The sequence below is a fragment of the Macrobrachium nipponense genome, chromosome 41 (genome assembly GCF_015104395.2).
Source record: "Macrobrachium nipponense isolate FS-2020 chromosome 41, ASM1510439v2, whole genome shotgun sequence".
Lineage (NCBI taxonomy): Eukaryota > Metazoa > Arthropoda > Malacostraca > Decapoda > Palaemonidae > Macrobrachium > Macrobrachium nipponense.
In genome coordinates this window covers 49,156,856-49,184,128 of record NC_061102.1, presented here as the reverse complement: position 1 = coordinate 49,184,128, position 27,273 = coordinate 49,156,856, and the positions used below count along the sequence as shown (strand labels likewise).

At 37.4% G+C, this 27,273-nt stretch overlaps 1 protein-coding gene across 7 annotated transcripts in view; it reads left to right on the top strand.

The window, feature by feature from the left end:
- Positions 1 to 27,273, top strand: part of LOC135212751 (organic cation transporter protein-like) — a 78,494-nt gene that overhangs the window by 41,173 nt on the left and 10,048 nt on the right. For 6 of the 7 annotated variants that reach the window (XM_064246480.1, XM_064246478.1, XM_064246479.1 and 3 more), the window contains exons 5-9: positions 3,954 to 4,057; positions 10,692 to 10,846; positions 11,820 to 11,988; positions 13,317 to 13,464; positions 27,169 to 27,231. In XM_064246480.1, coding sequence (XP_064102550.1) covers positions 3,954 to 4,057; positions 10,692 to 10,846; positions 11,820 to 11,988; positions 13,317 to 13,464; positions 27,169 to 27,231 — 639 coding nt within the window. Of the gene's footprint in view, positions 1 to 3,953; positions 4,058 to 5,793; positions 5,898 to 10,691; positions 10,847 to 11,819; positions 11,989 to 13,316; positions 13,465 to 27,168; positions 27,232 to 27,273 lie in introns of all 7 variants that reach the window. The other variant, XM_064246484.1, reaches the window with a different exon arrangement.

Here is a 27,273-nt window from a genome sequence, read left to right as displayed (position 1 = left end):
TTCCGCTAAATTTAAAAACTACTATTTTGAAATGGGTCACTAATTTAAAACCACTATTTGAAATGGGCACTAATTTAAAACCACTATTTGAAACATGGTTACTAGTTTTAAAACCACCATTTCAAATGGTCCTAATTTAAAACAATTTGAAAGGTGTTAATTTAAAAACTACCATTGGAAATGGTCACTAATTTAAAACCACTATTTGAAATGGTCACTAATTTAAAACCACTATTTGAAATGGTCGCTAATTTAAAACCACTATTTGAAATGGTCACTAATTTAAAACCACTATTTGAAATGGTCGCTAATTTAAACCACTATGATTTGGTCACTAATTTAAAAACCACTAAATTTGAAAATGGTTTACTAATTTAAAAACCACTATGAAAGGGCACTAATTTAAAACCACTATTTGAAATGGTCGCTAATTTAAAACTACTATTTGAAATGGTCACTAATTTAAAACTACTGTTTGAAATGATCGCAAATTTAAAACTACCATTTGAAATGGTCGCTAATTTAAAACTACCATTTGAAATGGTCACTAATTTAAAACCACTATTTGAAATGATCGCCAATTTAAAACTACTATTTGAAATGGTCGCTGAGGCCAAAGAACGAAAAGGCAACAGAAGTTCATTGGACTGCAAGACGCTGCATGGTTTAGGTTAGGTTAGGTTAGTATCGACGTGACTGTGGGCATGCTAGGTGTGTAAAGCGTGTTGAATAATTGTTCCTCCATATAGAAGCGACTGTAAGAATACTTGCGAATCTGTTTATTAGGATTCTGACTTTGAAAGACAGACAGATGAAGGAAGTATTACTATGGCACTGTGGACTTAGCCAAGTAGGTGGATTCATGAGTCAGGTGTTGGGTTCGAAACTATGATGTGAATGATTTGAAGGTAAGGGGAAAAGCTGCGTATGCATACGCAGACCTTAGAAAAACTGTAGACTGTTATGCAGTGTGGTGAAGGGAGTTAGTGGAGAAGATAATTTGGCGAAAGATGAAAGCGAAGTGGTTTTATAGATTGGGTCGGTGGGAGAACAACAGGTTTCGTGTTAAATTGAGTGTAGCCCAAGTGTGTATTATTCTTCTATGGTTGTTTTGTACTTTTGATGGGGTGATGAGAGAAGAACTTATATTATTATATATATATATATATATATATATATATATATATATATATATATATATATATATGTATATACATATAATGTGTATTATATATAATATATATTTATATATAAAATGTGTTTGAATGAGACAAAATGATAGAAAATTAACATTTCTTAAGTTTGGTCTATTATCGTTCATAAATTGAAATTTCTTTCAGGTAATTCACGTGTAATTTGTACCGTACCGCAATATATCGAGGTACGACTCTATGATATACCTACTCGGCATTTTAAAGTACTACACTTAAATGACATTGGTATGATTGGGATATACACAATATATATACGTATGTCTGTTCATGTGAATGAGTTTAAATTTACAGCAAGTGCCAGCATCCTGAAAGGTGAGGCGAGGACCCGTCTTGTCAGAAAAACAAAGATGTATTGATGATGATAACGTAGGCTAAGATGACGCGCGTATTCTTTGATAAATAAAGTTTATTTCTCGGTAGGACGCCGCACGGGGAGATTATTCATGTATCGTTGAAAAAATTGACTTAAATAAGTGTGCTAAAGATAAACCAAATGCATCATTTCCTTCCGATAAAGGATTGTATCTTTTTCGATTCAAGACGAGACTCGGATATATTGTTCTTCTCGTACTGTGTCAAGTTCATTCGAATGTCACAACCCTCTTGATTTTTTTCATCAGCGACCAGATGACGGCAATGGTGTTTGGTTACAGGTAATATAGCAGCGAAGAGTTGCCTGGTCATAATCACGTCAGAACCCACAACTTTTATGAAAGGAGATGGCTCCTTTCCACGTTTGGAACCTGGTGCTTTTACAGATGTGTCGTCAAATCGCTAGATCATAAATGCACCAGTTTATTAACGCTTGTCTTAATAAGAATAAGACTCGGTCAGTACGTGTTGGTAGTTCTATATTAAGTTTCCTATTCCGATTCATTATTATTTTTTTTTTTGCACATTTTAAGTGCAGCTTTTCAACGATGAATGCCACTGGATATGTCAGGATTTTGTGTCATTGGAAATAGAAAGCACAATAAGAGCTGTTCTTATTATCGTCAAAATAACCCAAACACCTACGAGTGAAGTCAGTTTTGAGGACGCTTAGATAGGGAACCCAAAAGGGTTTTAGCCATGGTATGTAGTCACAAAAGATTGTACTAAACACTAATAGATGACCCTCAAAGAAATATTAGACCTAGATAACGAACCCCCGAAAACCAATGGGGGTTGGGGGTTACTATAGGAAAGACCGAGGAGGCTTGACTCCTGAATCAACCCACAAAAATAAGGCAAAACTCCCAATAATGTTGTATTCAAATTGATTTTTTTTTATGTTACGTGCATTGTCCCATTTTGATGCGATTTTCGAAATGATTTTTTAAACAAAAATCAATCATAGATCGAGGGCAAAACTTCCAAAAATGATATAGTATTCGAGTTGAAATATTTCGTCAAACTTTTTTCATTTTTTTAGGCGAATTTTGATTTAATTTTCGAAACAGAAATCAGTCATCACAAAGAGGTCGAAGCTCTGAAAAATATTGTATTCAAATTGAAATATATATATTTTTTAACAATTCTAAAACAACTTCTTTGGTGCCGATATAGAAGTCATGCTCCATTTACGTACAATCTTTTGCATATGAAGACCCATAATATCACTAGATATTTGACGTCATAATCACTGAATAAATCTTGTGAGATGCTGCTCTCGATGGTAGAGAGTTTTTGTGTTCGATTTTGCGTAACACTTAGTGGTCTTTGAAACGATTTTTCAACGCATAATCGGCATTCGGAAAACACGTGCATAATCTCTCCCTTTCTCTCACTCTAGCTCTCTCATGACACTTAGTAGTTGTAAAGCGAAGCATATTTCTCTTACAGTGGCAATTGATTTGTCAGATGAAATACCTGTCATCATCGATCCAGTCTGTCTTCATGATCGGTTTTTTGGTGGGAGGTATCGTGACGAGTGAAATCTCCGACAAGTGAGTTAACTCTACCAGATCGAGATTGAAAATTGTGCTCTTTACTAAACTTGGGCTTCTCCTCAAAGTTAACACTCTTTCCCACTTTTCGTTATTTTTGTCGTTATGACTAACCTGGTGAGCTTTTCGTCAACGGATATACAGGTAAACCCTGAGTTTTCCTCGAAGACGCTAATGTTGTCGTAGTACTGACACCTAATCTATGCTGAAGTGTGTACTGAACCATACTAATTAACCTTTGTCATTTTTTCCACACGCCTAATGCCGGTTAGTTGACGTTCGTGAAGCGTTATGAAATTAAACCTTGTTAATATGTAATGAATTCACCGTACCTGGAGTAGAGAAAGCTGTTTTCTTATACGAGTTGTAAGCATTAGTGTTCGTGGCAGTCTGAATGGTGTCGTCCACCCTGATGTTCCAGAAACTGAGCTAAGTGCAAAGTCAAGAAATGTAATGTTAACGTCATCCAAGTCTGGCTCAGTCCAAACGTTTATGCCAAGATACTTCGTTTAAAGAGAGAGAGAGAGAGAGAGAGAGAGAATGAATGAATGAATAATTAATAATTATCTGGCGTCGTGAGAGAGAGAGAGAGAGAGAGAGAGAGAGAGAGAGAGAGAGAGAGAGAGAGAGAGAGCACAAACACACTTAAGATGCACCCTAAGGATGGAGATTTTGCGGAACTGGGTATGATGATGCTGTACGTAAACGTCTCTATATATTTACTTGTGTGACTTGAGATTGGATGGTGAATTTCTTAAGGATACGATCTTATGTATTAGTGGAAGAACTGATGGTCTATTTACATCAACAGTGGGAGCTGGTGTGTAATATGAGATACCTCATGTCTACAGTGCAGTCCATTTATATGGCTGGTGTACTCATCGGAGCAGTAGCTCTGAGTGAGCTCTCAGACAAGTGAGTCTTCCGAAAGGTATAAGTGTCTTGTGTCGTTTGATTGGTGTCGGGAGATAAACAATGTCCCCCTTGTCGGTTCATTTGTTCAAGAATTAACGTTTTGAGTTTCGCAAGTGTCAAGATCACAGCTTTAACGGTTAGTTTGGGAGTGACTGTTGTATGTGGGCCGCTTTTTATTGTGGGAATGCTGTTGTTGTGAGCGTAATGAACGGTGCTCTTGTGTTTTGTGGTTTATGCCAATCTGTACTGATATCAATTTTCTGTTTTTAATTTTTTGGTGGGAGGTGTTGTTCTTTATGTACTTCCTTGTCCGTTATGATATTATTTTGCGTATTTTCTGTTGTACTTTTACGAAATGATGACTGAGAACTTTCTGTTCTGAACTACGTAGAAAGGAAATAAGATTAAACGGTTCTCTTTGTGTTAACCTGTCCCTATTAGAATACTCTGTACTCTATTTACTTGCTTGGATGATCCACTCGTGTCACAGAAATAAGAAAAAATCAGCCGAAGAATTTTACCCTAGACTTCACGGCTTAATTGCACCAGGCCTCATATATATATGAATGTATAGCCTACCAGGGTGCACAGTGTAGAAAAAAAATTGGAATGTGTTCTATTTATCAAAACGTCATAGAAGACGTGATAGAGAGGTAAAATGTCTGAAGCAAAGAAACGTATTTGACGTGTGAGATTGCATTTGAAAGCTTATGTGGCCTAATTGTGTAGTCAAGAAAAGGGGGCGGGGTTTGTAATCTCATCCTTAAAGACTTGCTTTGAACAAATTATGTAGATGTGTGTGGTGGGGGGAGGGGAGGGGCAGAGCCATTTATCTCGGGGGAGCCGGTGTACGAATGCTCTCATAAAGTCAAAGATGAATTGTGTTCTGTAACAAGTTCCTTTTTTATGTTATTGGGTTCTTTTGGGAGAATAGGAAACCTTAAGATATATATATATATATATATATATATATATATATATATATATATATATATGTATATATATATACATATATATACATATATATATATATATATATATAGATATATATATATATATATAAGCGAACCCCACAGGAAAATGATAGTCAGAAATCCAAGCGCTTCGGTCTTTACTCAGACATTGTCAAGGAGCTAAGTCTGAGTAAAGACGAAAGCGCTTGGATTTCTGACTATCATTTTCCTGTGGGATTCGCTTCCTTATGAAGTCACGTGCATCTACTGTGATTTTTTAACCATATATATATATATATATATATATATATATATATATACATAATATATATTATTTGCAGATGCACAGGTAACGGGTAGATTTCCTTTTGGATGGATGCCATAAAACTTCGAGAAGACGACCACACTTGTTGAAAAAAGGGCAAATGTGAAATACGGAAGGAGTGTGATAAATGGGGCAGCTATCACTTTTTTTTTTCTTTTTAAGAATCCCAAGCTTTCGTTTCCAGTCCATTTGTGCTTGCACGATCATGGTTACTTTTAAATTGTGTTTTCTGAAGGAATAAGAAGTTAGAATGAATAACGTGAGAATGTTCTAATAAAATATCTTTTCTTGTACCATGTTGTCATTAATGTTTGTCGTATGGTGATTGCAAATAGTAAAATTGATGTAGTAGTAATCCTACGTCAAAAACGCCCTCAAAACAACTTTCTTTTTGGCCTAAACAATGCCAGTAATTGAGCAGACAAAGTTATCTTTATGTAGTTTGTATCTGTTTGCAGTGGAAGCTGGTGTGTGCTGAAAAATACCTCATGTCAGTAGTGCAGGCTACTTTCATGGCTGGAATGCTGACGGGGGCGGTGATACTTTGCGAGTTCTCGGACAAGTAAGCCATGCTATATCTCTCTGGTGTGTCCCTTGGCCCTCTCCATTATCACCATAGCTTTGCCAACATTTCCCCAAGTCCTTGGACCAGTTATTATAGCTGTAGCCGTAGCCGCTGGCTTTCTGTTTGCCACACTCCCAAACGCTGTGACACATGACAGGATTGTACCTCGTCACCTTAGCCAATCCCTACACATCTGACATCCTGTACCATGGGATCTCCTCATCACTCTCACTTGAGATACGTATTAATATCATTTAAACCACACAAAGCTTATTTCATTACCATTATTTAAAATACTCTCCTAACAGAGAATTCTGTTATACAGTAACTGGGATGCAAAGACATGATGATCAGTAGGAACAGACCAATCTTAATTTTTGAATAAAGTACGTATACCTCCTTGTTTTCTACACGGGCTTATTGAAGTTACCCATTTATATGAATATCGAGTTTTTATTTCATGTCCATTTTTAAAAACTCGTGTTCTTACAGTCTGCAACACTCCTTCCTCTTTGAGCAGGGTCTCAACTTCAGTTTTATTGTCTAGGGAGATTTAAGATTTATCATGCATGTCAGCAAGACACGAACACTACATCCGACTCCGATACGGTGTGGGAAGGAGATGGGAGACAATAAATCTTGAGTTTTACAGTGCAACGTGATGATGTTAGTTTATAATTAGTTTTCAGAGAAATAATTCTAAATATCCAGACATAGGTAGCATGGAGGTTATGTATAATGGACATAGAAAAAAACTAAAAAATAATAATTTATACAAGAGCACATGCATACACTCGCTCAAAGGATTGGTTACAGTGCACGAGAGGAAAATGTGCCCTGCTGTTTATAGTGCATGAAAGTTAAATTTGCCTTGCTTGTTACGGTGCATACAATGAAGAACTGTCTGTTTGGTTATGGTGCTTGAAAGTAAAATATGCTCTGCTGCCTACGGAGCCTAAACAGAAAATTTACCCAGCTGGGTACAGTGCATGAAATGAACACTTTACTTTTCGGGGTTATGGTGAATGAAGGGAAAATTTGCTCTGGCGGATATGGTGCGTGCAGTGAAACTGCCTTGCTGGTTTCAACACTAGAAAGCAACGTTTGCCCTTCTAGTTATAGTGCACAAAAGGAAATTTTTTCATGCTCGTTACAGTGTATGAAGAGAATTTTCTCTTCTCATTACAGTGTATGAAGGGAATTTTCCCTTCTCATTACAGTGTATGAAGGGAATTTTCCCTTCTCATTACAGTGTATGAAGGGAACTTTCCCTTCTCATTAGTGTATGAAGGGAACTTTCCCTTCTCATTACAGTGTATGAAGGGAATTTTCCCTTCTCATTACAGTGTATGAAGGGAATTTTCCCTTCTCATTACAGTGTATGAAGGGAACTTTCCCTTCTCGTTACAGTGTACGAAGGGAATTTTCCCTTCTCGTTACAGTGTATGAAGTGAATTTTTCCTTCTTGGTATAGTACACAAAGGGAATTTTCCTTTCTTGTTACAGTGTATTCCTTCTCGTTACAGGACACAAAGGGAATTTTCCTTTCTCGTTACAGTGTACGAAAGGAATTTTTCCTTCTCGTTACAGAGCATAAAGGGAATTTCCCCTTCTCGTTACGGTGCATGAAGGGAATTTTCTCTGCTCGTTACAGTGCATGAAGGGAATTTTCCCTTCACGTTACAGTGCACGAAGGGAATTTTCCCTTCTCGTTACAGTGCACGAAGGGAATTTTCCCTTCTCGTTACAGTGCATGAAGGGAATTTTCCCTTCTCGTTACAGTGCACGAAGGGAATTTTTCCTTCTCGTTACAGTGCACGAAGGGAATTTTTCCTTCTCGTTACAGTGCACGAAGGGAATTTTCCCTTCTCATTACAGTGCATGAAGGGAATTTTCCCTTCTCGTTACAGTGCACGAAGCGAATTTCCCTTCTTGTTACAGTGCATGAAAGGAATTCCCCCTGCTTTCTACAGTGCATGAAAAGAAAATTCTCCCCGATTATTATAGTGCATGAAAGGAATTTCCCCCTTTCACTATAGGGCATGAAAGGAAAATTTCCAGGGACACTACAGTGCATGAAAGGAAAAGTTTCCCTACTTATTACTGTGCATGAGAGAAATTTTTTCCCTGTTCGTTATAGTGTATGAAAGGAATTTCCCCTCTTTACTGCAGGAACATTTTCCCTGCTTATTTTCCCTTGTTTGTCTCAGTGATATATCCAGCTCGTTACAGCGCATGAAATGTAAATTTGCCTTACTCTTTTTATTGTTTAAAAGGAAAATTTGTCTTGATTGCTATCGTCCTCGAAGGCACATTTGTCCTTGTTATGGTGCTTTGAAAAGATGATTTTCCCTGCTGGTTATGGTGCATAAAAATGAAATTGATCATGCCCTTGCTGCTTACAGTGCGTGAAGAGAACATTTTCCCTGCTGGTTATGGTGTTGGAAGGAATATTTACCTTTCCGCTTACAGTGCGTGAAAGAAAATTTGCGCCGTTGGTAATGTGTTGAAAGGAATATTTACCCTATTGTTTACAGTGTGCAAAGAGAATATTTTCCCTGTTGGTTATGGTGTTGAAAGGAATATTTACCCTAGTGTTTACAGTGTGTGAAGAGAATGTTTTCCCTGCTGGTAATGGTGTTGAAAGGAATATTTGCCTTGCTGCTTACAGTGCGTAAAAGAAAATTTGCACCGTTGGTTATGGTGTTGAAAGGAATATTTACCCTACTGTTTACAGTGTGTGAAGAGAATGTTTTCCCTGCTGGTTATGGTGTTGAAAGAAATATTTACCCTACTGTTTACAGTGCGTGAAGAGAATGTTTTCCCTGCTGGTTATGGTGTTGAAAGGATTATTTACCCTCCTGTTTACATGTTGTTAAGATAATGTTTTCCCCTGCTGGTTATGGTGTTGAAAGGAATATTACCACTTTTACCCTGTTTAGCAATGTGGTGAAGAGAATGTTTTCCCTGCTGTTTATGTTTTGAAAGGAATATTTACCCTAACTGTTTACAATGTGTTGAGAGCATGTTTTCCTGCCCTGGTTATGGGTGAAAGGAATATTTAACCCTCTGTTTACAAGTTGCGTGAAGAGAATGTTTTTCCCTGCTGGTTAATGGTGTTTGAAAAGGAATATTTACCAACCCTACTGTTTACAATGTGTGAAGAGAATGTTTTCCCTGCTGGTTATGGTGTTGAAAGGAATATTTACCCTACTGTTTACAGTGCGTGAAGAGAACATTTTCCCTGCTGGTTATGGTGTTGAAAGGAACATTTACCTTGCTGCTTACAGTGCGTGAATAGAAAAGTTGCGCTGCTTGTTACGGTGTTGGTAGGAATGTTCACTTTGCTGCTGATAGTGCGTGAAAAGAATATTTTCCTTGTTCGTTACAGTGAATGGAAGAATAGGTTTTCTAACCCAATTACTGCATATAAAATTGGACGAGCTGGTTATTGGGCGTTAAGATTAAATAATCATGTAACGTACTAACCTAATGTCTCATTAACCATGCATTGGAAAAGTCCCGCTCAAGTAAGTTTCCACTTTAATGCCTATTCACAGCTTCGTCGCAACCCCTGTCATTCCTTTTACTCTACCTCCATTCATATTATATTTTTTCTATCTTGCTATCCACCCTCTCCTAACAACTCAATAGTGCAACTCCTTTGAGGTTTTCCAGCTGTGAATGACCTCATATGTCCCAATGCTTGGCCTTCAAATAGCATGTGAAAAGTTCTTGATGACAACAACCTTTTTTACAGCTGTTCAACATCTTGGTTTTGAAGCATCCTGGATTTGCAGGCTTTACAAAGCTGTTTTAAATCAATATAATTTTTCAGGTTATCATTATAAATTTAACGATGTCTTTTTGGTGATGCAACATCTAAGTGACAAATTTGGTCTTTATGTCTCGATTATGACCGTGCAGTGTGGTTTTCTCTTGTATTTTTTTTTCGATGTTTCGTGAAGATTCTCATTCAATTCTAAGTATACCTATGTTTCATACATTTTCTTTGCAGGTTTTGCAACGCAACTCTTCCAGTATATAAAGTCCTGTGACTCTTGGTGTTAGTGCATTTGTAGTTACTACGGACTGTCCGCTTGCTTGTCTATGTCCGCTTGGCTTGTTAAATACCAGCATTACTGCATGAAAATTAACACATTGTAAATGTAACACCTCGTTACGTTTCTTTCATGGATGCTCATATAGACTACTTAGATTTGCACGTTAATCAGCGGCTTTAGCTTTTGATGTTGTCTGGAAATGTGTAGCCATTTATAGGTAAATGCTTCTCTTACTAGTCACAAACAAACATTTCTTATAATTGCCACATAATTGAGCCCTCTGAATGCCATAGCAGGGAGAAGTACATAGATGCTTCGCCTCGACCACTGGTCCATAAGTTCCTTCACAGTTACAAAAAAAAAATAAATAAACAAATAAAAAGTTTTTGTGGGATTCAGGAAGAAAGACAGCATCTCCTAAAATACCGTCCCTTGTAACTACTCTTTAAGTGTCATGTTTAGTAGTACATAGCAGTGAGAACGTAAGATATCCACCCTTCATCCTTTCTCCTTCAACTGTTCATAGTTATTTCCTTTAAGATTCAATTCATTTTGATGTCTCTGTACACCCTCAGAAAGTATAACCGATAAACAGATGATCTCATTTCATTATTATAATCTTACATTCAGATGAGAAAATATTCTCGTTCTTCTTATGACTATATTCAGCAGATATTCCCCTGAAGTCTGAGGGAGATAATGACAAAATCAACCCTCTTTACATCAGGTTTGGTAGACGCACGATTTCGCTGTGGTCTGCTGTGGGCTTCCTTCTGTCCTCTGTGGCGGTCAGCTTCACCACCCACTACGTGGCCTTCATCGTCCTTCGGTTCTTCGTGGCAGCCTTCGGCTCGGGACTGTTTCTGCCCTGTTTCGTGCTACGTGAGTATTATAACAGAGGGTCTCATGAATAATATTCTTTTAGGCTAATACTCGTATAGTACCCATGACGTGGAAGAAATGACGGTAATACAAAATGTTGGAGGTTCGAGACAACATTAATCCTGGTTCGAGACAGATGGAGCTATATTAAATTCACATCAACCGTGCATCTGATGTCTAGGCCAGTCCCTTACGACGCTCCTGATTGGCTGTTGATAAGCCAGTCACAGGGCTGGAAGCTCTCAGAATATGTATTTATTTTATTTACTGATTTTCGTCATTTTTATTTTACTTTCAATTTAATTGATTTATTTTTTATTTATTCTGCTTATTTACTGATTATGTCATATTCACTTAATCTTGTCTATTTCTTTACTTTTTTTATATCCTTATTTTATTAATTATTTCATGTTGCTGTTTTATTTATCTTTATTAATAGGATTTGTGTAGAGCTTCAGGGAATTGAAACACTGTCCATTAGTTAATCACCAGCAAATGATGAATAAAATAAAGCCCAGATGGCAGAACATGGATTAGGGACCCAAGTTTAGGGTAGGGCCAGATCCATAGTAAGATATCGTGGCTTTGCTTAGGAGGAACAAAAGACATTGTTTGCAGCTAGATGTGAAAGGGTTCTCTCTCTCCTCAGCTTCAACTCTGCACGCCTAGGTCAGCTCTGCACGCCTAGCGGATGACCTGGGCTAAAAACCAATTGGAAACTGCATTGGTCATTGGCCTTAGTCATGTAGGAAGTACACAATACACGGAACTGGCTACCTTTTAGTGTATTTAGCTAGTGCAATGCCCAATTTTCAGATACTAAGGACAAACTGAAAACAGGGAGCTGGAATTTAAGAGCGACCAAAAGCGTTATGTGGGTCTGGTAAACTATTGTCTTTTAACACAAGTTTTTCACTTATTCCTTTCCCCCGAAAATGAATTATTATTATGCATCTTCACCTTTTCTTGACAGTGATGGAAGTAGTGGGACCAGAGGCCAGGACTATCATGGGCATGCTGTTCCAAGCATTCTTTTCAGTGGGATTCATGCTGCTCCCATTCATTGCCTACTTTGTAAGGGAATGGCGAAACCTCCAGCTCTGCATATCTGTTTCATCAGCTCTTCTGTTGTCATACTACTGGTAAGGACTCAGTATGAAAAGGCTTACATATAACAACACACACAAGAGTGTATATATATATGTATATATTTCTAAGTCACATTGGGACCGAACCACCGGTCTTTCAAGTGAGAGGGCAGGGCGTTAGCAATTCGGCCGGACAACCCCAACTACCCACCATGACGTCACTCATGGTGGTAACCACTGGTAGGCAGCCTCACTATTCGACCGTGATGGGGAGCGAACACCAGCCGTACTATAGCCAGGCAGCAGACGAATTGCTAATGCCCTGGACTCTCACCTGAAAGACTGGGGTTCAGTCCCGATGCGAAACATGTTCCTATGTTTTTATATAATATATAATATATATTCAATATAGCACGAAAGTCCACGTGCTTGAGAATATCATCAAATCCTCGTAAGAAGACGAGTGAAGGCCTGTATGTGAGATTTGGCATTTCCACTTGTGCCTGGAAAGTGTTGTCATGTTCCAAATAATTCCTAAGTATTGGTCTCTTTTCGCCCTGAAACTTTTACCCTCCACGTAACTAAAACTATGATTGAATGTCAATTGTTTATATCTGCTGTATTATCTGTGCACAGAATCTCTTGTCAAGTTGGTAACATCTTTTACCTGTGATTGAGATGTATTTTTCTTCTGGTGTATTTTATATGATTGAGGGGAATTTATTTTTTTCGAATTTCTGAGAATATAAGCTCCTGTGGGTATTGTTCATCCTGTACTCAGGAATTGGCAGAATTTTGTACTTTGCTCTGTAACTTAGTTACGGAATCTTCAGTCGTTTTCATTTTTAATTTCAGCAGCTCCTTAAATTTAGCACTTGGGGGCTGCTTAACTTAGCACTTTAGCATGTTGATTGAATGCAGTCATTTTTTTTATTTCAGTAATATAGATATTCAGTCACGAATGTTTTCAGCAAAGTCATTTCACCTGAACAACTCTGTCGTTTATTTCATCAAGTCTGTAAGAATGTTTTCGTGCTCTTTTTATGTCAGATAAATATGTTATTGACTCTTCAGTCATTGTCATTTTTACCAAAAAATCGCCGAAACGAAACCTTAAAACATTGCTCTTCTCAATCAAATGAAACTTGCAATGACTCTTCCTTCATTTCTCTACTCGACTTGATTAACTTGATCTAAGGACCGACAATCATGGCTGTTTGCAACTAAAGAAACTCCGATGCTAAAGATGGATTCATATCAAAGCAACTCCTTAGATAAAAATTCAGTTTTTACAGTAAATTTTGGAGGAACGTTTAGCTACTGCTGTTTTTAACCGTATAGCGAAATTTGTTTCCTTCCTAACCTTTATATATATATACCAGGATATTGCCGGAGTCTCCCAGATGGCTGATCCTGCAAGGTCGTTATGACGAAGCCGTTAAGGTTTTGTCTGCAGCTGCCAAAACTAATGGCGGGTGTCTCCCAGAAACCGAGGACATGGATTACCTTCTTGGCAAAATGAAGAATGGCGTAAGTCTAAAGTTTATTGTTCAGTTTCATTTAAAATCTGGAACCATTATACAGAGATATTTTGCCATGTGCAAAGAACACGTAGAAATGAAAGGGGGGGAATGAGGAGAACACTTGGAAAGGGTTTGGTGTATGGAGTGGGATAGATATTGGCTCTCTCTCTCTCCTCTCCTCTCTCCACGTCTATCCTCCTCTCTCCGTCTCTCTCTCTCTCTATATATATATATATATATATATATATATATATATATATATATATATATAGTTACAGTGCCAAGTATCTGGTTACTACACTTACCATTCATTAATTGTTACCTCACAACAGCCAGACACTTGAGCCCTCATCACAGGTACTAAACGACTGAATACTCTAAATTGATCCCTTAAACAACTTACCAGTATTGCAGAAAATCAGACTAAGTTCATCAAAACAGGTGTGAGGTAATCTTGTAAGTAATTAAATTAATCAAAGGGCATCACTCCATCAACAACTTTAAAAGTCTAAGTATTTCCCTGATTTCAGAAGTCTAAGTACTTCCCTGGTTCTAAGTCACTTCAATTAAATTGAAGGAAAACAGATCAATTACCATTCTATGTTTCTACCTAACATAAATATAATCATACTGGTGAAAAGAAACACTTATAAAAATTTAGAATACAAAAATTTATTATTAAACTCAAAATTATAAGTGAAATTCACAATATCAGGGAAAATTACTGTTACTTGAAAACAAAGCAGTTTAATTAATTCTTGAGTCAATTAAGTAAAATTAAATCAAAATTAATTTATCTCAAAATTCAAGAAAATTAATTTAATCAAAATTCAAAAGTGTTAGGTAATAATTAAAATTTGGAAATTAATTCACAAGTGCTAAACAACAATAAAACTTGAAAAGAATTCTAAGTAAATGCAAATTAATTCACAAGTATTAAATTCAAGTAAATGTGCAACGATTAAGTAATGAAAATAAGTAAGTTAATTAGATTGTGAATGCAAATGAAAACACAGATTGGAAAATACCAAAATTGTAAAAAACACTAATCACACAGAAAATGAAATAAAAACACACACTTCAATAAGAAAATGGATAAATGCACCAAAAATAAACACTTCAATAAGAAAATGGATAAATGCACTTCAAATGATACAAACACAAAAATTTGCAACGTCTAAAAATGTAAATTTCACCAAACCATTGTAACTATTAGTTATTATATTAATTGCAACTAATAAAAATATAACAAACTTTACCTTCTTGGTATACCAATTTCTTCTGCTGCAGCTTGTTCAAAAAATTCACCACCATTCACAATATTTCTCAAAAATAGGTGCCGTTACACACTTTACAATATTTGTTCAGATTCCACAAAAAGCACTAAATAATACTAAATAAACTGTAAGAAATATCAAATCTGAAATCTACAAGTTACGAGTGACCAATTTACGTTACGTTAATATAATCTCAAGTATATCGAGGGAGAGAGAGGAGAGAGATGTCTGAACGTAATGTGGTTCTAAGAAACAATGAAATTCTCTTCCTTACGGAAGCTGCACAGTGGAGGTGGCACAAAATGGTTTGGGGCATGCAAAAGATGACGCAATCTTTCTAGAAGCTTCTAAAAATGACGTAACTTTACAGACAAATTATGAAACCTGCACGTACGAGTATGAAACGCGTATACTGTCATGTACGTACTAGCTCAACAAAGACACGTACCCGATCGAAACAGAAACCCCTTATCAAACGTGATGACAGGTTAGGAAAGCAAACGGAGCTCTCAAGTTCCTCTAATCAAACCTGTTGACAGGTTTTTGAAAAACAACTTTAGCTTCGAACAGACAAAGATAATCGCTCTCTCTTTCTTTACATTCTACGTTATATATTCTTTTACATTATGTTATGTGAAATCTGAACATACATTTTAAGCCATCCTAGCTAAGAAATCTGAAAAATGTTGCAAAACTCTATATATAACATTTTATCTAGTCAAAGAGGGGATATATGTGTTTTGAAAGTAGTAATATATATATATATATATATATATATATATATATATATATATATATATATATATATATATATAGTGGACCCCCATATTCGCATTCTCCAGATTCGCGGACTCACACATTCGCGGATTTCTCTCGGGAACGTTTATTCCGCATTATTCCTGGAAAATTTGCGCATTCGCGGTATTTTTTTTCTATGATAAATATCCACAAATTCCTGGGTTTTTTTTATGAATTTCATCATAAAATGCACTTTTTGTGATAAAACTATTAAAAAAACCAAGTATGAAAATTTTTAGTGGGTTTTTCCTGAGTTTTAACTAACAAAATAGGCTGTTTTTTAGCATGTTTATAGGGGTTCCAAAAATTCGCGGGTTCTAACTATTCACGAGGGTGTCTGAGGTACGCATCCCCCGTGAATACGGGGGGACCACTGTATATATATATATTCATATATATATATAATATATATATTATATATATAATATATTATATATATATATATATATATATATATATATATATATGTATATATATTATATATATATATATATATATATATATATACTATATATATACATACATATCTTAAGAGACAGGAGTCTCGTATCACATTTGGTAAGCATTAAGCCAAAGCGGAAGGCAAACTAAGTCTGGTAACACATTCTCCTCCCCCTCTCTCTCTCTCTCAGACCCTGACAATAACCCCTCCTATCTCTCTCTCTTCTGATACCCAACTCTGGACAACTAGCCTTACCCCCTCTCTCGCTCTCTCTCTCTCTCTCTCTCTATCCTGATAACCCAACTCTGGCCAATAAGGCCATTCCATCTTCTCTCTCTCTCTCTCTCCTTCTCTCTCTTCTCTCTCTCTCAACCTCCACTCCATTTCATTAGGTCATCAAATCATCAGAGTCGGAACTACAAAGATATACGTTTATTCAAAGCAAGGTACTAATCGAATAACTCAGATTCTTACAGGATAATTAAATGGAATGATAACTCAAAGTTCAATTAACTCAGATAACCCCCCGTGAAATAATAGTCTATAAAGTAATAGTCAAACACCAATTATCTCTTCTCCAAAATATAGTTCCCTCCACACAGGACACTCCCCCTCACTAGATCCGCCTGTTAAAAGAGCGGGAGAATACACTAGTGAGCATACACAATTGTAAAGACAGAGTCAAAAGATTAAATGAAATAGATCATCTTTACAAAATATAAAAAACACAGACAAGCCATATCTTTGGCTAAAGCACAGTAACTCTTACCCATTGCAGCCTGGAATCTCACACAGAAATAAAAACATGTTATAGAGCCATCCAGGCTCTTTCTCTCCAAGGCAACTGTCTCCATCCTTCTGGCTACTTACCTGCCATTCTGAATGAAAGAGGCTCACACATACAGACAAACTCATGCCCCAGGTAACTGGTTGCAGCCAGTTTTCAAAGGCACCTTCTCGAACGCTCATAACTACAGGACGATCGTTGACCTGCTTAGTAAGGATCTTGACATCACGCACCCAAAAAGATACATCAGCATTCTTAAGCTGAGATGTCTTGTCACTTGGACTCTCGGTCTCCATGGGAAGTTAAAAATGATGAGTCTGTACATTCCCCCTTTTTACACACACACACACACACACACACACACATATATATATATATATATATATATATATATATATATAATATATATATATATATCTTACAAGTGTGTAATGTTAAGTGAAATCACATATCATGTCTTGCTTGGAGACAAGCTGAGCTGTAAGGGCAGCTTACTTGAGCAAAGGAATTTGAGTACGCAAGTGTTCTAACCGCGAGATCACTCGCCCTGCCGTCAAGCATGTACATTTGTTTGTACGGATGTTACAGGCCTAATAGTCCAAGGCACTTGCGAAAGTCACATTCTTTTCGGTGAACACATAGAGGTCAGGTGGTAAACGCCGAGTGTCGGGAGAGAAAGCCCCATCGTAAAGATGGGACCTATTCCATGGCTAATTTAGAAACGGGATTCTCTAACCTGACTATGTTAAATGAACTTATTGACATTTTGGGTCTGGGAGTGAATTCTTAGTCAGGAGGGTAGAATGTTAACTTACTGGTTTCTTTATGGGCAGATTTGGGTTTTCTGTCATTATGTCTTGTTAATCATTTTGTACTATTTTATATTCAACTGCTTTGGGTAATAAATAGTATATTTTTATACTTACGAGATCTTAATAGCCTAACAACATGGTTGCAGACAGAGGGCACCATTGACAGCAGATAAGGGTTTCCAATTTGTGTAGTTTAATAAAAAGGGGGGGGGGTAAGAGTGGTGGCAGCGGTGGGATTGTTGCGGTAGCAAATTCTTTAACGGTACACATTCCGTTTTGGGAAAGATATTGAATTATATGTTTCTTTTTCTCTTATGTGTGCTGTGTAATGGGGGAAAGTTTACTTATTATTGTTGTTATTATCTTCTTTTTTTTTATTTTTTTTATTTTTTATCCTTGCTGTCTGGTTTTTGCAATTTGGTGGCAGAATGCTTTCATGGTTTTTTTTGTCTTTTATTTCCTTCTACTGTTTTTTTTTCTTATTATGCGCAAATCTGCGGCATTTTGGTGTAAGATTTCGGGGTTAATGTTTTACGTTGGAAGTGGTTGAAATATGGCAAATTTTTGTTTTAGCTGAGAAACGTGATGATAAACATGTAATTATTCTTGTGTGTATGATATTTGGGGCTGAATTTTTGGGGTTTCACGAGCCGGATAGATGACATTGGGGTTTTATATAATTCGGGTAATGTCGTGGGAACTTATGATTTAAGGACAAGTTTTTGGAGGGGGGATGATATTTTTTGGTGTGGGGTTATTAATTAAATGGAGGAAATATTTTTATCACTGGAGTGGTGTTTATTAATTCAAAGAATGGTAATTTAGATATAGTATATATATATATTATATATTATTATTTATATATAATATCTTATAATAATCGTAGTATAATAACATAAGGGAGATGGGCATTTGAAATCCTTGGGGGGGTGACTTTCTTTTTTTGGCGGCATATAATTATGGAATTGTGAGTTTATCGTAGTTTTTATCCCGAATAGGTGATAATTTTCTATATAATTGGACAGTATCGTTTGGGAGAATTATGTCTTCGAGATAACTTTGGAGCACCTTGGTCATATCCTGGAGATAGTTCTGTGAAATGTGCTGATGTAGTTTCAGTATAGAACATTTTTTTTTTGAGAATCATGATTTTCGGGCATTGCGAGTCTGACTATGCTGCAGTTCGAAGCACTTGAAGTGTTCACAGGTGGATTTTTTTGCTAATGTTGCTGTAATGAATCCGGTTGTGGATTTTGCCCTTTAGAGTTGATTACTCGGAGATTTGCACTCTTCTTGTAGATGCTGATTATGGCATTCCACAGGAATGTATCATGTAAGGGGATTCTTTTCCGGTCATTTCTGATCGATGGGATTGTTGCGGTAGCAAATTCCGTAACGGTACACATTCTGTTTTGGGAAAGATATTGAATTATATGTTTCTTTTTCTCTTATGTGCGCTGTGTAATGGGAGAAAGTTTACTTATTATTGTTGTTATTATCTTTTTTTTTCTCCCTTTTTTTTTCTTTTCTTACAAGAGATGTTGTAATGGGGGTTAAGCTCTAAAAAGCATTTTTATTTTAAATAGGAGATATAATTTGTCAGGGTATGTGAGTTAGATAGAAGGGGTGTTCAGCATTATATTTTATGGAGGCTAGTTATATAAACCATAAAAGGGTCTTTGCTTTTAGACATTGTGGGTTCACTTTTGATAGCGTGTTTGTCAGATATGGGATTATTTGTGAGGATTTAGTGGGTAAAGATTATATTTTGTTTAGCGAGGAATTTTTAATGTTTGACTAGTAGATTGAGTATATTAATTAATGACGGATTTGTGGGGTAAAGCAAGACTTTAGTTATTTTATGACCATGTAGACCTTTTAAATACGGACACACAATGACTTTAGAGAATTCTCAACTCTACGTGATGATGGCGGTGGAAACGACTTCGTTCTACAGTACCAGAGCTCGAGTCAAGTCTACACACGAATGGCGTTTCTATGGACTGCAAAGGATGAGATGTCTTTGATATATCATCTCGGGATACGTTCTGGGATAAATCAGGAGTCTACAGTCTTCGATGAGGCGGGTGCTAGTAGCACTTCCATAGAAGTCACGGGATATTTCCTTGATGATGGGGTGGTGACCACGTTTCCTTCAGTAGAAAACGTTGAATCTACAGTTTCGCGACGAGAGGGTGTTGGATACACTCACGAGGGTCGCAGACGCTGAATAATGGTGTGTGCTGAGTTGTTTCGAGTTGGCTTACGCACTCGACCTGCATCTACAACAATTCGCTCGTCCTACAGGGATCCCAGCTGTTTGATGGTTCCTGCAGGGTTCTCTCAGATTTCTTCATGGTACTTAGTCGGCGTGTCTACAACTCGTCCACAAAAGTGTTTCATAAACACTTACATGGAAACCATGAAGCGGTTCGAATTCCGCCTACAGTGGAAACTGTTACAGTCCCGCCACTGGAGGATAGTGACGAGGAGGAATTCTTTTTCAACGACCGTTACACTATACCAATATTAATGATCATGTTAGGTGCTATACTGATCACCATTTGTGCGCTAGGAGTTCTTAAACTTTTGTGCATTCGACGAAGCACAAGGGCTCCAGCAACGGAGGTGGCCCTAAGTCATGGGGTAAATTGATGCATTAGTTGCTGATGTGGTGTGCGACAGGAGTGCACAGAGGACATAGGTGGCCGAGCCATCTTACAAGTGTGTAATGTTAAGTGAAATCCCATATCATGTCTTGCTTGGAGACAAGCTGAGCTGTAAGGGCAGCTTACTTGAGCAAAGGAATTTGAGTACACAAACGTTCTAACCGAGAGATCACTCACCCTGTCGTCAAGCATGTACATTCGTTTGTACGGATGTTACAGGCCTAATAGGCCAAGGGACTTGCGAAAGTCACATTCTTTTCGGTGAACACAAAGAGGTCAGGTGGTACACGCCGAGTGTCGGGAGAGAAAGCCCCATCGTAAAGATGGGACCTATTCCATGGCTAATTTAGAGACGGGATTCTCTAACCTGACTATGTTAAATGAACTTATTGACATTTTGGGTCTGGGAGTGAATTCTTAGTCAGGAGGGTAGAATGTTAACTTACTGGTTTCTCTATGGGCAGATTTGGGTTATCTGTCATTATGACTTGTTAATCATTTTGTTCTATTTTATATTCAACTGCTTTGGGTAATAAATAGTATATTTTTATACTTACGAGATCTTAATAGCCTAATGACATGGTTGCAGACAGAGGGCACCATTGACAGCAGGTAAGGGTTTGCAATTTGTGTAGTTTAATAAAAAAGGGGTGGTAAGATATATATTATATATATATATATATATATATATATATATATAGATATTTATATTTATATTTTTATTTATATATAAGTGAATACCACAGGAAAAATGATGGGCAGAAATTCTAAGTGAGCGCTCCGTCCTCTATCGATCAGGGCAACATGAACTTCTTTACTGTGATCACAACTACAATTACAAAGCAGTGAAAGATGATGAGCCATCTAAGTTGCTAAATTGACTGAGACTAGTGAGTGGTGAAGCATAAAAAAGTAAAAGATGTAGCTATTGTCTTACCTGTTGAGTTCTCCTTCCTTAATTCACAAGCAGGAAATCTCATTGCTCGGAATTACATCAATCATTAAACAACCCATACTTCCGAAGATGACATTATTATTATGCAGAGTCACATATTACCTTTTCCATGAATTACTGCATGGTCAACTGTTCCATAAATTGTCACTTAATTCTGAGGCGGTCAAAGCCTGGCGGTGACTTGACAAGCCAAAAGACCTACTTTTATTGAGGGCAGAGACTTGTTTCTCTCCAGCAACAAGAGGGTAGAGACTTGTTTCTCTCCAGCAACAAGAGGGTAGAGACTTGTTTCTCTCCAGCAACAAGACACTGATCCAGACAGTCCACTCAAGAACCCATACACACTTGACAGTGTTACGGAAAATATTAATGGTACATAGAAAAAGTAAAAGTTGTCTTAAAGTTACCAGCATGAATGATGATATCATAGTCTAACAGCAAAGAGGTTAGTGACTGACTCAAGAAATATTGTTATTCTCTGTCATTGCCAGGTCCTCCAAATGAACTAAGTGGATCTTTAATGCATACCATGCATTCCTTGTCTCCATCGTATGCCATTTGTCCCTCCCTGTATGTTTTTTGTCCTCGGGCTTCATGCACCAAATACATAAGTTCTTGCCGTGCAACAATCGTTTGTGAATGCGATTTTCTTTGATCCATCTTCTGTCCTTCACTCTCTTCTGCAGGTAGTACACTACTAAAACCCCTGAATTAATTTCCTTGTTAGTTCCGTTCTCTTTCTTTTCAAAGCCAGTTCCAGTTCCTTGTGACAATAACTGCTACTCACACAGTTTGTGAAAGAACACATTGTTGGGTCCTTCTTCCCATTGAACATCATCATAGACTGTACTAGATGGATAGAGTCCTAATCATTGGTAGACATGATCTTTCAAGTTATCCCACACCTCTGGTGCTGAGGTACCTATGTGTTCATTACATTTCTTATAACACGACACTATGTACATTGACCATCTGGTGAATCACCTCTCTTTCACTTCTGGTTAAAAAAAATAAAAAATGTTAATGCAAGGAATCTGTGGAATCTGCCATCCAATACGTAGTTGAGGTGGAAGGGAGGCCACGCTTGAACCTACTGATGCATTAGCCTTTCTTCCAACCCAGGATAAAACATAAGAGGGGTGGCTAGAGGGGGGCCAGTCAATGTTAAGGCCTCAAGTTTGTTAGCTATGAAAAATACAAATTAATAAAAAATTTGTCATTTGTTTCTTAGGCGGAACAAACCTTTGGTTTTATCATTAGGATAGACTCATACTTACAGGGAAGTATGAGAATCCTGAGCTGACTGGAGGTTCGGCACACCTGATCATTCTTCTTTGAAATTTGGATTCTAAAGGAGAGGACCTAAGCTTTTGAGATGTTAGATATGTGGATATCCAACACCCAGTCCACTGGGTTTAAATACAATGAAACATGTCCAGATTCATTGCATATACATAAGTCAAGAAGAATTATTTCTGTTCAAGCAGCAAATCATGTCAGCCACAAGAAATGGGCTTGTCACCAGCCCTCACTACCCTCTTCCTGGAGAGAGAAGTTGAAGCTACTGAGAAGCACATTTGTATGTTGTATGGAACATAAAAAGTGCTGTAACAGAATGACTGGTACGCTCACCTGCATCAGATACTGGTTCCAGCGTATGAAGTGTCTTATTCTTCAAACTGCCCATAGGTATTGAAGAAAGGAGAAAAGGGGAAGAAAAAGAGACCAGTCCTCTCACTCATTCCCTCCACAATATCATCTTAAGCAAGATGCGAGCTGTCCCACCAGGGGCACTGGATGAGCTACACTTGTTGATCAGCCACCACTGCACCCAAGGAAAAAGTGTCCAAGGAACTGTGGGCAATATCCTTCAGGTAGAAGAAAGTGAAAGTGGTGTGATGCAGCCAGGAACCAACATTCAAAATTCTATAAACAGATAAGTTCTTCTTAAATACCAAGGAGGAACTTATCCCTCTGATGTCATGTGCTTCTGCATGCACAGTATTGGTAACAGAACTTGATGATGAGGAGTAGGCTTGCCTAATCACCTCGTAGTTAAACAAAAGGGTATTCTAGGACACCTCTTTCTTGAATCCTGCTTTGTAAGTGTAGGATGGAACGGTTCTACAGAACTTCATTGTAGTACACGAACCAATCTGTTGACTAACTGTAACTACTTTGGTACAGAAAGTTGAAGTGTTAGGTCAGTATTCTTGTAAGAACAATCCAAATTGAAAATAAACGATAAAATGAGAATTCTTCCTACCTGAGAAGGGTTGAAGTCTTCAGGCTACACAAAGACTTCAATTCCCACAATGAAGGCTGTATAGGCCTTATTTAACAAATTCATTGATTTGTTGTGAAGGATGTAACAGTTGGACGATCTCGTACATAGATGATGTGTAATGTCCTATGGACGCTACCAAGGGAACGTCGGTTAGCTACATGACCAAAAGATACTGCACAGAATGGCTGTGGGCTAGGTCGACGGTCCTCTGTTCCCGAACATTACACAAACATATACTGTGTGGTAGGTTGACGGTCCGTTTCGATCTCATATGTAGAAGATATGGAACATCTGTCAGACATTACCAAGGCAGTGTTTGTCAGCCATTATCTGTGCGACCAAAAGGCATTGGACAGGCGTGCTGTATGGCCATGGGCTAGGTCAACATTCCATTCATATCTTGAGTCAACAACAGTCTAGGGTTGCAGAAAACATATCCATGGACGTGTAAAATCGCTCATGTACATTGGAGGAAAGAGCATCATCCATTGGCTGGACGTCCTTGAATCAAAGGAAGGCGATTGTCAAATCTGGTCACGTCCATGTAAATCTGGAACTAAATTGATTAAGTCACGAACGTGTGAGCGTCAAGGTGACAATGCCTATGGAAACACACCCCCACACTTCCAGAATCTTTCATGTCCAATGAAGAAACTGCATCAACTCTGGCTGGGATGTTGTAGAATCTTCACAGCTACTTCAGTCTGGAGAGAATCATCAGGTTGGCGTTCTGAAGAAAATCGAGTGTATAGCAAGCATCCTTAGAGTCTTTGATTTAGAAGAAATCAAAGAACTTGGACGAGCTGCCCAGTCATGAACAGGACGAAGGTTGGTTGCTCCCTCTACCCAAGTGTCCAAAGGAACGAAAGAAGATACTAGTTCGGGAATATTCCTGGAACTAAGTACCATAAGGAACACCGGTTACCTCTCCAACTTGCTGAACCCAAGGAAATTGTGCACCTGGAGCTCTTGAGTTGCAGGTTCTTGAAGAGAAACTCACAACACAAAACAATCCCCAGCTTGTAGACGAAGGAGAGTACTGATAGTAGGCAGCGAGGATGACAAAAGGATCTCATCATCGACTTCTACTGCAACCAGAGAACCTCACCAGTACACATACATGTGAAGAAAAGCAAAGAATTTCCCAAGAAACCCCAACACTTTCAAAAAAGGAAAATAAATATGAGGCACTTTAAGCTTGTACTTAATTTTATTCACTTGAAATGACAGAAAGTTTTATCAAATAAAGTGTCTTTTTCACATTCTTGATAAAACAGATTTTAAGCTTTTGCATGATAAATTTTTCCCTGCGTCTAAACTTCTCATTGCTCAATCTTTAGGAAGCGACTCAGAGCTTAGAATAACAACAGGGGCCTGACGCAGAGGACCACAAAGGGTTAATGGCTTGTTGCCATTGAAAAATCAAGTTAACTTAATTATACTCTGTTTTTTTCCATTTGTCCACCCGCCTGTGGTGTTTACGTATGGTAACACTGCATCCCGGCTTTAGATAGTTACAATCAGCGTACATTCAACAATAATAACACTAACCTATTTTGAATATTAATGGTGTAATTCGCATAGTGTAAATTATTAAAACACTTTATGTACACCCAGATATCCTTTTATTTACCTAAACCTTATACATAGCATAACTATCTAAAGCCCTGGACGCAGTGTTACCATATGCAAACACCACTGGCGGGTGGACAGATGGAAAAAAACAGGGTATAGTAATTTTCATAACCGGTGCGTGTCATTGATATCAATAGTGTTTGTTACTACATGTAATGCAAAACTTATAAAGGAAACCTCCCCTTAGGGAGATAATGCCTTTTACTGTACCTCTGTTCTTATTTGTGTTCCATCATACTTTCCACCGTAACCTAACAATTGTTTCACAGTGTAACTGCTTGGAGGTTTCCCTCCTGTTTACACCTAAAACTTTTTACTCTCAATTTTCCTTTCAGTGTTGAATGACTTCATAGGTTCCTGCACTTGGCCTCTGACCTTAGTTTGTCTATTCTGATAAAGGAAACCTTACCTTTAAAAAGGCTGAATAAAAGAAAGTTGATTATCATCTAATTATTCCCAGTGTTCCTTGTTACTAGTATTTATAATATTGTTAAAAGTAGTTTGGTATACAGTCCCCAAATTTCCTAGGGCTGGCCCGAAGGATTAGATACTTTTACATTACTAGGAACCAATTGGTTACCTAGCAACTGGACTTACATTTTATTGTGGAATCCGAACCACATTATATCGAGAAATGAATTTCTATCACCAGAAATAAATTCCTCTGATTCCGCGTTGGCAGAGCCGAGAATCGAACTTCGGACCACCGGACTGGTATGCGAGCACGAAAACCACTCGTCCAATGTGGAACTGATGCACTGAAGTATATATTACTTGTTCAGTAATGAATATCCTTCTTAGCTGTTTTTTTTTTTTAACACAATTCAAGCTTTCTTTGCAAACCTGGTTGTAACTTTTTTTGAAACCTCTGTAATCTATAAAAACTTATTTAAATCTAATAAACGACTGCTCTCTACATTTTAATACTTACACACGACTTCTCTTTGCATGTAAATCTTCTAACAATGACTTCTCTGCTTCCTGAACGAATTCTTTTCGTATAACTTGGTTTAATAAGCCATAATATCAGGTTCAATTCTCAAGGACGTACAGAAGTATCAATATTTGAAAACGAAATATGTATTCTTAGGGTGCATCGAAACTACATTAAAACTTGTCAGGAACTCATGTCTCACTGACCTTCAGTGGAAAACATGTCTTTGGTCAGTGTTAGATAATTTTATGAAACATTAATTTGGACTATGCAGTAAGTTGCTGACCTGTTGACAATATGGTTTTAAGCAACCTACACTAGTATCTTCATTCAAGCAACTTTCATTTTTCTGTCTCCTTATATCTTTGGTAAAGACTTGGGCACAACCAAAATACAGTACAGTAATATGCTTTTGGGTAGCCAAAGCTGCCACAGGAGGTCAGTTATCCTTCCGTACAAACAGGTGAAAGGCTGAATCATGTGGCGCGGACTAAGTGTTTGTGACAATAAGGTCTGAAGCAGTGTTCAAAATATTTATTGATTTGTCTTTGAAAGTAGCCTATACAATACTTATCTCTCACGTTGTCACAAAAGTATCATTGGCGTTATATGTATGTTGACGATCATGTCTACATGTTTTATTAAACTGTTAATAAAAGCCTACAGCTTTAGCTGCCAATATATGTATGTTAGGTATTTAAATAAATGCAAAAGTATTTTTTATGTAGCATATTATATAGATTCTCTATTATTTTAAATTCACAGGTCTGCCAACTGGGAGAAATATAAAAGGTATTCAAATGATTAAATTAAACCTAAGGCCAAATATTAATTTTTGTACATATTGGAGTAATGGCATGGACTAGCAAAACCATCATCATAGTGTGCTGACTTTACATTTCCAATGATAACCTCTGAAAAAGAAAGTGGGGGAGAGAGAATTTTGCTAATGTGAATAGATAATGAAGCAGAGTAGCTTTGATGGTGTACGTATATACTATGACTGTGTACTTCATTAGTGTCAGTGCATAATCTCAAATATCTTTTGCTTTTTTAACGAAAATGTTCCTGAGAGTGGAGTCATAACCAATTAATCATATAATATGTTTCCCCAGTGTGAAAAGAAGAAGGAGGCAGAGAGTTTCTTCAGCAAAATCATTGGTGCCTGCAAAGGTTTTGTAAGTAATCATTCCTGTTCAGATTTTGTAAATAGTACGTAC